Here is a 12,331-nt window from a genome sequence, read left to right on the forward strand (position 1 = left end):
CTAATTATTACTATTACTTTATCACATTAACTTTGATTTTAAGCTCACCTGACCCAAAGGCTATGTGAGCTTATACCATCACTTGGCGTCCGTCGTCGTAAACAATTTCAAGAATCTTCTCCTCTGAAACTACTGGGCCAAATAATTCAAACTTTATTAGAAAGTTCCCAAGGGTATCTAGTTTGTAAATTGTATCCGAAAATTTAATCCATCAACAAACATGGCCGCCATGGCTCAAAATATAACATAGGGGTCAAATGCAGTTTTTGGCTTATATCTCAAAAACTATGGCATTAAGAGCAAATCTGACAAGGGATAAAAATGTTCAATAGGTCAAGATCTATCAGCCCTGAAATTTTCAGATGAATCTAACAATCCATTGTTGGGTTGTTGCCACTTAATTGGTAATTTTAACGAAATTTTGCAGTTTTTGTTTATTATCTTGAATATCATTGAAGATAAAGATAAAATGTAAACAGCAAAAATGTTAAGCAAAGTAAGATCTACAAAAAAGTTAACATGACCAATATTGTCAATTGACCCCTTAAGGAGTTATTGCCCTTTAAAGACAAATTTGCTCTATTTGTTCATCAAACTTCATCAAAATCTTCCCTTTGAAACAACTCGGCCAAATACTCTCAAACTTTAAATGAATGTTCGTTGTGGTATCTACTTTCTAAATTGTATCTGAAGTTTTGATCCATCAATAAACATGGCTGCTGTGGCTAAAAATAGAACAGAGGGGTCAAATGCAGTTTTTGGCTTATACTGTTATATCTCAAAAACTAAAGCATAAACAGCAAAAAATGTTCAATAGGTCATGATCTAGCAGCCCTGAAATTTTCAGATGAATCTAACAATCCATTGTTGGGTTGCTGCCACTAAATTGGTAATTTTGAATAAGGAAATTTTGCAGTTTTTGGTTATTAGCTTGAATATTATTGAATATAAAGATAAACTGTAAACAGCAGAAATGTTTGGCAAAGTAAGATCTACAAATAATCAATATGATCAACATTTAAATGGCATTTTAAAGCAAAAATAATAATTGTGAAAGGTTTAAGCAAAACGGTTCAGGTGAGCGAATCAGGCTCTTGAGACTTGAGAGCCTCTTGTTATAAATGTTTGTAGCCATCTCAACTATATATTGGCCTTATAGAATGCCTCATTGTTTGGTAGTTTGTTGTATTGCTGTCAAATAAAAGGATTAAATTAATACACGTAGTTTAAAACAAAACTAGAATTTTCAGTTTGGGCGTACATGTAATTCAGATAGTCACTTTTAAATTTTATTATAACTTTTCCAAATTAACTTGGATTTACATAAAACTATACAGCTATTTCAATTATATATTATTCTTACAGAAATCCACGTTTTTTCATAGTTTGGTGTTTTGCTGTCCAATTTAAGGACTTTTAATTAATAATGTAAAAAGAGCTAGAATGTTCTGTTCAGACTAAATTTAGATACATTTGAGATAGTCACCTTTAATTTTTTTTATAACTTTTTCAAATTACCTTGAAGTTACATAAAACTATGCAGATATCTCAATTATATATTGATCTTACAGAATGCCACATTGTTTTTTTTTTGGTGTATTGCTGTAAAATTCAAGGATTAAATTAATAGATAAAAAAAGATAGATTTTTCATTTTTGACTAAATTCAGATAGTCACCTTTAGTTTTTTTTATAACTTTTCCAAGTTAACTTGGATTTACATAAAACTATACTGCCATCTCAATTATATATTAATCTTACAGAACTCCTTATTTTTTCATAGTTTGGTGTTTTACTGTCCAATTTAAGGACTTTTAATTAATAGGTAAAAAGAGCTATAATTTTCTGTTCCCACAAAATTTAGATAGTCACCTTTAATTTTTTTTATAACTTTTTCAAATTACCTTGAAGTTACATTAAACTATGCAGATATCTCAATTATATATTGATCTTACAGAATGCCACATTGTTTTTTTTTTTGGGGTATTGCTGACAAATTCAAGGATTAAATTAATAGATAAAAAAAGATAGTATTTTCATTTTTGACTAAATTCATATCTAGTCACCTGTAGTTTTTTTTATAACTTTTCAAACTTGGATTTCCATAAAACTATACTGCCATCCCAATTATATATTAATCTTACAGAACGCCTTTTTTTTTCATAGTTTGGTGTTTTGCTGTCCAATTTAAGGACTTTTAATTATATAATTAATAGGTAAAAAGAGCTATAATTTTCTGTTTGCACCAAATTTAGATAGTCACCTTTAATTTTTTTTATAAGTTTTTAAGATAAACTTGGATTTACATAAAACTATTCAGCTATTTCAATTATATATTAATCCTACAGAAAGCCACATTGTTTGGAAGTTTGGTGTATTTCTATCAAATTTTTTCCAATGTTAATTTCTCAATTATTATAAATAATAGGATAACTTAATAAGGCTAGTATTTCAGAAGGTAGAAGACCTGGATCATGTGGATACTTTATACTTTTATATAGATGCCTTATGTTACAAACTGTCCGTCTGTCATATGACCATTGGCCTTGACCTCATTATTATGGTTCAGTGACTACTTGAAAAGAAGTTCATTTTTTTTGCAATGTTAATTTCTCACTTATTATAAGTAATAGGATAACTATATTTAGTATGTGTGTACCTTGCAAGGTCCCCATGTCTATCAGTCAGTCAGTCTTCACATGACCTCAACCTCATTTCATGGATCAGTGAACAAGGTTAAGTTTACAGGGTTAAGTCTATATCTCAGAAATTATAAGCAATGGGTCTTCTGTATTTGGTGTGTGGAATGATTGTAATGTGTACATGTCCAACTGGCAGTTGTCATCTGACCTTGACCTCATTTTCATGGTTAGTGGTCAAAGTTAAATTTTTGTGTTTAGGTCTATTCAAAGAAACTACATGTATTAGCATTCATTCAATTATATTTGGTGTATTGAATGATTGTAAGGTGTACATGTCCAACTGACAGGTGTCATCTGACCTTGATCTCATTTTCATGGTTCAGTGGTCAAAGTTAAATTTTGCAATTTTGTCTATTTCTCATATACTATAAGCATCCAGGTTATTGTATTTGGTGTATAGAATTTTTGTAAGTTGTACAAGTCTGTCTTGTAATAATCATCTGACCCTATGAAATAATTGTATGGTGTGTATGCATGGCTGTTTAGTAGGTGTTTGCTGATCTTGACCTAATTTTCATGGTTCATTGGTCAAGGCTAATTTTTTTCATGAGATTAATTCGGAGATACTTTTAGCAATAGGTAAACTAGATTGTTGTATGGAAAAAACAGTGGTCAAACTTGATTAATTGCAGAAAAAAAAACAATTTTCTGTCTGAAAAAACAAACAAATCCCACCACACTTTTAACTTTTAATTAGGTTTAGCCTTCATGGCATTAATTAATGATATTTTAGGAAACTCAAGTGGGACTAGCTATATTTATATGTCCCATATGTTTATTTAACAGGTTGGAGCAGAGGAAAGAAGGATTGCCATGGAGAACGGATTTTTTCATCAGGGTATCCCAGCAATAACCGTAATTACTGATGGAGGATGGTCGAAAAGAACCCACAAACATTCCTATAATGCCCTGGGAGGAGTGGCAATCATAATAGGGCAAGCAACCAAAAAACTTTTGCATATAGGAGTACGAAACAAGTATTGCTATGTATGTAGCACTGCAGAGAAAGTCAATACAATCCCAACAGAACATACATGTTTTAAGAACTGGTCAGAAGATAGTCAGTCTATGGAAGCTGATATTGTGCTTGAAGGGTTCAAACAAGCAGAATCAAAACATGGCCTACGCTATATCCGTGTTGTAGGAGATGGTGACAGTTCAGTTTATGCTAGGATACGAGAGGAAGTGCCAGGTTGGGGTAGATATGTGGAAAAGGAAGAATGTGCTAACCATACATGCAAATGTTTTAGGTCAAACCTGGAAAAACTTGTTTCGGAAAATCATCTATATAAAGGTAGAAACCATTTAACAAAAACAACTCGTGTACGGTTAGTATCTGCTTTGCGTAGTGCCATCAGAATGCGTTCTAAAGATGTAGAAACAAATCACCTCACAAAACCTGAAGCTATTTCTCAGCTTCGTCATGACATAAAAAACTCTGTTTTTCATGTTTTTGGTTTACATTCCAACTGCAGTAACTTTTGCAAGGCAAGGGACAATGTCAATCCAATCACTCATGACCATCATGTCATACCACCGGATCAACCAGTTGAAGAGACATTGGATATATTTGAAGAACAGGAAAAACTTTGGTCTGAAGGCTCATCATTAGCTGCACAGGAGGAAGCAAGAGGAGAATCATCTATAGAGTACAGTAATGTTGAACAGTATATAATTCAAGACGTGACATCAATTTTGAATAGAATTGCCGAAAAAGCTCACCGTCTCATTTCTAATACAACAACAAATTTAGCTGAAAATTGGATGAGAATAAGGACCAAATTTGATGGCGGAAAAATCTACAACCTCTGTAATAGAGGATCTTGGCATGGAAGATGTTTTGGAGGAGGGCTAAGAATGAATTTTGGACCAAAGTGGTCACCTATTGTTTGGGAACAGGCAACAACAACAAAAGCAGGTAAATTCTTTGATGAATACTACGCTAGACATGAAAAAAATCTTATCAGTAGCAGAAAATACAAATCGAAACCAGACACTCAGCAATTGAGATGGAAAAGAAAAATGAAAGTTTGCAAACAAAGCAACTCCAAAAAAGCTAGACAGTCTTATGGCACTGAGGCAATGGATTACACCCCTGACATATCTCCATCTGATTTATCAAATATAAAGGACAAATATATTCAGACTCATATTAACATTGGTATACCTCAAATGAATGCAATAACAAATTCTACTTCACAGCAATCTTTGTCTGGTCTTTGGCACACAGAAAGAAGAAAACGTTTAACAGCTTCAAATTTTGGACCAATCATTCGCCGTAACCCTTCATTGAAAGTATTAAATTTAGTCAAAAATCTTCTGTACTCCACCTTCAAGGGAAATAGACACACTAGAAATGGACTTCTGCAAGAAAGAACATCTATAGAGGAGTATACGCTGAAAAAGGCAGAACAACATGAGAATGTAAATGTTAAATCTACTGGTTTGCTAATTGCCCATGAACACCCATTTTTGGCTGCTAGTGCAGATGGTATAGTTTCAACTGCGTCTGGTGATGGTCTTTTGGAGATAAAAAATCTTCTGCACAACAAACCTGTCAATCTCTACCAAGCAAGTGAAAAATCATCATTCTGTCTGGAAACTGTCAGTGGTCATTTAAATTTGAAAAGTACCCACAACTACTTTTATCAGTGCCATGGTTTAATGAATATTTGTAATTATCCTTGGATAGATTTCGTTGTGAGGACTCTTAATCCACACCAGTTGTTTATCCAAAGAATATTTAGGGACAATACCTTGTGGGAAAACATCATGCTGCCAAAACTAAAAGCATTTTACTTCAATGCTATTCTTCCGGAATTGTGTTCACCACGTAATGGCAAAAGTCCTGGAATAAGGGAACCAGGAATCTGGGTGAGTATTTATGAAAAAAAGTGGAATGTCTCAAGCAGTATAAAAATGTTTAAATGAATCGTGGTTTGTAAATTACATGTATGGACATTGAACAAAGGATCATATGTGTATTTTAATACTACTTGTACATATATATATTGAAGTGTAATGTGTTAGAGTAGATAAGACACACATTAAGTGTGTGCTTCCTTGTATGTATTCACCAATGCACTACTATGTTAGAAAGTGGAGTATTCAGGGGGTGTAGAGGGTGTATGCCCCCCCCCAACCCCCTTTTTGAAATTCCAGGGTCCAACCCTGGTAGACACACATCTATATGAATTATGATGTTAAGAGTTATAAGGGATATTTTTTATGTTTATTTTGTTACAGATCAACAGACCTGTTATTTTAGAGTTTGATAAACTAATTTTTGATTTAAGTTTTATTGCTGACTTGAAAATTACTCTGACATTGAACGTTTCATTTTATTCTTGAAATTTGTTCTTTTTCAACTGAAAAATTTGACAAAGAATGGTAAATAATGTCTTAAGGACAAAACCACACTTTTTCTGAGAAACCAACAGAAAACAAAAAGGTGTCTAAACGATTAATGCAAACTGTGAAAATATATTATACCCATACAATGTTCCTAGGTTATAAAATAAATTGTGCATATTAATCTGTTTTCTTTTAGTATATTTTTTGAAATATATATATTTGACCATACAATAAAAATGATGTGTTAATTTTTCTGTTACAGTACATTGCACCAAAGTGCACCCAACCTGGCAAAAAAACGACTGGTAGAAAGAAAAAGAATACAGCAAAACAGAACAATGACTTTGTCTTAGAAGCAAACATTGGACCATCAGCAGACCAAACACCCTGTACTAGAAGGTAAACATTGCTGTTAACATCATATGAATCAATGTCTAACAGATATTTATCCCTTGAAATTTTGCATTTGTTCAATGTGATGATCTGCTGACTGAATAATAAGTGTAATTTAAAAAAAAAAAAAGGAAGATTTGGTGTAATTGCCAATGAGACAACTCTTCACAAGAGACCAAATGACACAGAAATTAACAACTATAGGTCACCATATGGCCTTCAACAATGAGCCAATCTCATACCGCATAGTCAGCTATAAAAGGCCCGAAATGACAAATGTAAAACTGTTCAAACGAGAAAAGTAACGGCCTTATTAATGTACAAATAAATGAACGAAAAACGAATATGAAACACAGCAACAAATGACAACCACTGAATTACAGGCTCATGACTTGGGACAGGCACAAACTTAATTAATGTGACAGGGTTAAAAATGTTAGCGGGATCCCAACCCTCCCCCTAACCTGGGACAGTGGTGTAACAGTACAAAATAGGAACAAACTATAAAAATCAGTTGAAAAAGGCTTAATTCATCAGATTGATACAAATAAAAAAACATCTTACAAAAACAGAGGGGCTCAGCACTTATACATCCTAACGACAAAAAGACTATCAGTACAGATCTGAGAGTACTTGCAGTTACTGACACCTAGTTCAAAGCCAATAACAACTAATAAAAAAAAATCATGCATCTTAGACTAAATAATCAATCATTACACATCCAACATCCAATGGATTTAGAATAAAGACATCATCATCAGGAGATGTAGATCCATGAATGTGCATATGTATATATATTTATATAACAATTATATTTAGTTTGCTTTTAGTTTACTGATAACAAAATCAACATTAATACCAATAAAAACGATATTCAAAGATCTAATTACAGTGTTGAATTGGTAACCTTTTAGAATAAGTTTATTTAAAGGACCGATAAGCTTACCAGGATCGTTTGTAAATTTCCAAGCACGGTAAACAACATCTCCGTAAAAATGAGGATGTGCTATACCGTTTGAAATAAGTTTTCTATAGGTACGACCAAATTTTCAGTCTAACATACCAAAGAATCACTGGCAATATAAAAAGAAGAATATGTGTTGACAGTGTAAACTAAGCTAAGAAAAAGAATCCGAACAATTTTCAAACATGTATCTGAACAAACTGATATTGTTGTATAACATTTATTTTTAAAACAAGTGATAGTCAATAGGAAATGTAGCATCTTATGGATATTAATCATCAATACATTTGTATTTATATTTCAGTAGAAGAGGTAGGCCAAGATTGGTGAAATTCCTAGACAAAAGAATAGAACACAAATGGATTGTAGACAATACATCTCAATGGTATAAAGGGACAGTGCTGAGTGTAAAATCAGGAAAGGATGGTGTGAAAGGTACTTGTTTAAATGTTTTGAATTTCTATGTATGTATATAAAGTACTTTTGCTTGCCAACATCAGTCTTCAAAATAGCTTAATATACAGCTTGAGATCACATAAAAACTATCTGACTATTTTAGACACAAAAACGAGAGCAAGGACAAGTAAACATTTATATTAATTGTTATGCCAAAAATGGCAAAATCAACTGTTTTTGAATATTTCTGTAGATGCTCATTTTAAAAGTAGATGGAATATGGGCTATACAGGGTACAAAAGACATCTTATTAAATAAATGAAAGACCAAATTGAATGAAAATCAATTTGCTGATAACATATAATTGCACTATGAATCTGTATTTATATCTTTACTTGGGCACAACTTTGTTGTTATGTTTTGTTCAATTTGATGTATCTCTTTAAGGTGCAATTTATGAAGTCCTATATGACAGTGATGACAACCCATATGAAATAAATCATCTGGTTGAAGATTATCGATCTGAATCCAGTGGCGGATGCAGGTATTTTCGAAAGGGGGGGTGCTAGCCCAGGGCAAAGGGGGGGTGCAGGGGGGTGCAAACATATGTCCCGATTCAAATGCATTGATCGGCCAAAATAAAGGGGGGGTGCGGACCCCCGGAACCCCCCCTCTGGATCCGCCACTGGAATCTGTACGGTTCATTGATGTATAGTGCAATTTTAAATCAGGTCAGTATTGTAGTTTTAGGTAAAATTTAATATTAGAAAAAATGTCACCTGATGCAAGGTTAAAAGATTAATGGCATGCTATATCTCTGACAAGTATATTAATCTTTTTACTTAAAAAGAAATTATACCCCCACATGTGGGTTGTATATTGGAATAGTCGTGTCCATCTGTAATTCTGTCATTCCGTCATCTAAATTCGATCCCAGTTATACAGTTGAAAAAATGACAGGTGTTGACATAACATTTTACCACTGTTGAGACAGAGCAGTTATTCCAAATGAGATTTCCTTATCTTTACATGCATGTGTTATGACTTTTTCCTTTGGGAATGCAGAACAAATATAACAGCAACATTGTCTATGACATTTCAACCAAACAATCAATTTGTTCCTAACTCATACATCTTGATGTAGTTAAAATTGACAAATATAATCAAACATGTGTGGTATGTTCAAGATAATGAATTCTCAAGACGCTTGGCGAAAATATTATTGTTCTTCAATTTGGCTAAAACCTTGTTATAGAACAATAAAAAAAATGCCATTGGTTGTTGAGATTTCCTGATACACTATCATGGTTGTAAGATTCCTATAATCCCACTAATAACATATCACAATGAAAAAAAGTTAATGTGAGGCCAGTTTGATTAAATTTATAATTCAGCTCAGATATAAAACATGATGTGTTTTACACCTATGCTTGTCCTCACCAAAACAATAGAAGAAAGATGTAAAGTTTGATAAGCACAATGACTCTATCCTTATGTAAGGTTTCAGAAAAGCAAGTCAACACTTTTATGGGTTTTTGTCCCTGAAAACACTTTTTAGTTTTTGGCAATTATCAGAAAAAATTATATTATATAAATATGAGTTGCAGAAATAATTGGAGGACAAATTAATTTTCTTGATTCACCCTTGTTTCCAATATGGCAATAAGTCATGGTTTCCATGTGAGATATTCATGTTCCAAAGAGCCTCTAGTTACCGTTATAACAAAGTGCTGAGGCTCATTTTGTTTAAGCAGTAAGATTTCTTTCTGTTTTATCTATCAATGATGTTTGCAAATTGTATAACATAAAATCATAATTCCACATTTGATTTTAATAAAATCATGTCTGAAAGATGCAAATTCTCCTTCTGTATAATAAAGAATTACAAGATTTCTTGACTTTTAAATGTTTTATTTATATTTGTACTATTTCAGCTTGTCAAGAGTTGCATGATAATGCTTCCACTGCTTCACTCTGCAAATCCCAACTTGGGTTATCCTTCCAGGGTAAAGTTTGGAGAACCTTTTTTAGGGTAATTATTTTTGTGTGTATCAAACTTCATATTTAAATTTATTACACCAATGCTTCTTGTTTATTCTATGAAATATTTTTAGAAAGATTTGAACAATGTTTTCCTATGTTACTGATATTGACCTTCTTACCAGCATGTTAAGCTTTATCACATAAGCAAACATCAATACAAACATATAATTGTAAACTGAATAAAATTGAGAAAGGAAATGGTGAATATGTCAAAACGACAACCACCCGACCATAGAGCAGACAACAGCCACAAGAATTCCCGCACCCATAGGTGTCCTTCAGCTGGCCCCTAAAAATATGCATAACAGTACAGTGATAATGGATGCCATACTTCGAATTATACACAAGAAACTAAAATTCAAAATCATACAAGACTAACAAAAACATAGTTTGTACAAATGCAGAAAAGAGTGTAAACAAATTTGCATTTTTAAATCTTGAGAGGTGGCGTAAAAACATTTGACGCCAATAGTAGTTGCCAGCTAATATGTGATACAATTTGGAAAAAAAATGTTATAAATGGTATTGACATTGGTGCTAATGTAAGCTGACTGTTCACACATTACGTGAAATGCTTCTTATCATCTGTATGAGTGAAATTATAGCAGACAAACAATTTGCAATGATAGTAAAATGTTAGGATTTATATTTGTTGAAAATTATGTGTTTGTATCATTTTAGTTTATCAAGAGTTGCATATTGATACTTTCACTGCTGCAAGCCACAAATACAAGTAGTTAAACTATACTACCTTGATAAAGTTTGGAGAACCTAAACAAAGTTTACAGAAGGAATATGGATGGTAATTATTTGAGTTCATTCTCTAAGAATTTATTAAAATAAGAATCTTTGAGACTTTAAGGAATGTTTTAATATGCTTTTTTTTAAATGAACAAAGTCCCAATAACATGTATTTATTATGAGAAATGTTTTATGTAATACATAGTTTATATCAAAAGTTACAAAAAATACATTTTCTTTGAGACTTCCATGGTCTAAAACTTTCAACAAGAATGCAAAAATGGCATATTTGGTAATTAAATGATCTTATAATCAAATAATAATAAATTGTAAGAGATGTAGAAGGATATCACTCACTAAATACATCACAGAAAGAAGTTGAATGATTGAACATGATGTTTTTGTGCACAAAAGTAATATTTTAGAAAATATAATTTTTTGAAACTTTGATGAAATTATAATATTTGGCATTAAATTTCCTAAACTTTTGTGTGCATTAGAAAGACAATTTGAACTGTTTATCACAAAATTATGTAAAAATATTGCAACTTTAAAAGTCGGACGAATCACTACTATAATTAAACTGAATTTGATGTAATTGATGAATTTTAATGTTTACTATTGGCCTCCATACTTTAAACTTTCACTTTCACTTTTGCTTTCACTTTCACTTTCAATATGTAAGTAGTCCCAATAAAATGGCATCCAAATTTTTATAAATTTATTTTACTTTACTTTTAAAATCTTGCAATTGACAGTGTTTAAATGCAAATTTATATATGGGTGTCATACATATTAATATATAATACTGAATTTTATGTCATTTTAGGTCAGTTATGGACTTACAAAAATTCTACACTTTTTGAAAGAATTGGAACTTCAGAGACTGGACATTTTTTCCTGGAGATATTCAGAACTTTAAAACATTCATTAAAAGATACTATGCAATGTTCTGATTCTATTGATATGTAATTTGCCACAGTTTCATCCTTATATTCGTGTGAATAATGTCAAACAAATACAAGCTAATTTGACTTAGACGGAACCTTAAACCAACAGAATTAAGGTGAGCGATTCGGGCTCTTGAGAGCTTCTTGTTTACCCTTTTCTTGCCCCTAACTACTAAAATTTTGAGGCAATTACCCCCAAAATCAATCCCAGCATTCCCTTTGAGATGTGAAACCTTGTGGTACAAATTATGTCAGAGAAATCCATACACTTACACACAAGTAATTGTCTTGAAGTTACAAAAATGCTTATTTTGGTCCCTTTTTAGCCTATAATTCCTTAACTGTTAGTACCATAACCCCCAAAGAATCAATCCCGACCTTCCTTTTGTGGTATTGAACCTAATGATAAAATTTCGTAAAGATCCCTTCACTTAAAATTAAGTTATTGTGCGAAAACCAATGTGTCTTCGGAAGCCGACGAAGACGTAGCCGTCGACGACGCCGCCAATATCAAAATATTTTGCGATCGTATAAAAGTACGCTTTTTTATTCGTATGCAGAAATGTACGTAGCATTAGACTGACTGATTTTAAAAATAATATCAAGTACATGTTAAGATGTGATTTCAGCGAACAAATGGATGCGCAATATCTTTTTTTTCTTTTTCTTGTTATAATTTTTTTATTTTATTTTATAAATAGTTATTTACATTTTGACTGATAAAAGTTCTTAAGAGATTATATGTGCCTCAAATATTGTTAGCTGTTTTCTTATTTAACTACTGGTATT

The 12,331-nt window shown here is 32.1% G+C and overlaps 1 protein-coding gene and 1 long non-coding RNA gene across 2 annotated transcripts; both read left to right on the forward strand.

Moving 5' to 3' along the window:
- Nucleotides 1-3,595: 3,595 nt before the first annotated feature.
- LOC134706065 (uncharacterized) lies at nucleotides 3,596-9,272 on the forward strand. The gene is made up of 5 exons (XM_063564778.1): nucleotides 3,596-5,575; nucleotides 6,318-6,454; nucleotides 7,717-7,847; nucleotides 8,256-8,352; nucleotides 9,203-9,272. The coding sequence occupies exons 1-5, from the start codon at nucleotides 3,770-3,772 to the stop codon at nucleotides 9,270-9,272; spliced, it is 2,241 nt and encodes a 746-aa protein (XP_063420848.1). The 5' UTR covers nucleotides 3,596-3,769.
- A 466-nt stretch (nucleotides 9,273-9,738) lies between these two features.
- On the forward strand, nucleotides 9,739-11,638 carry LOC134711808 (uncharacterized). Its single transcript, XR_010106238.1, has 3 exons — nucleotides 9,739-9,840; nucleotides 10,533-10,653; nucleotides 11,422-11,638. It is a non-coding gene; the product is annotated as an uncharacterized LOC134711808 (long non-coding RNA).
- The last annotated feature ends 693 nt before the right edge of the window (nucleotides 11,639-12,331 follow it).

The sequence above is a fragment of the Mytilus trossulus genome, chromosome 1 (genome assembly GCF_036588685.1).
Source record: "Mytilus trossulus isolate FHL-02 chromosome 1, PNRI_Mtr1.1.1.hap1, whole genome shotgun sequence".
Taxonomy (NCBI): domain Eukaryota; kingdom Metazoa; phylum Mollusca; class Bivalvia; order Mytilida; family Mytilidae; genus Mytilus; species Mytilus trossulus.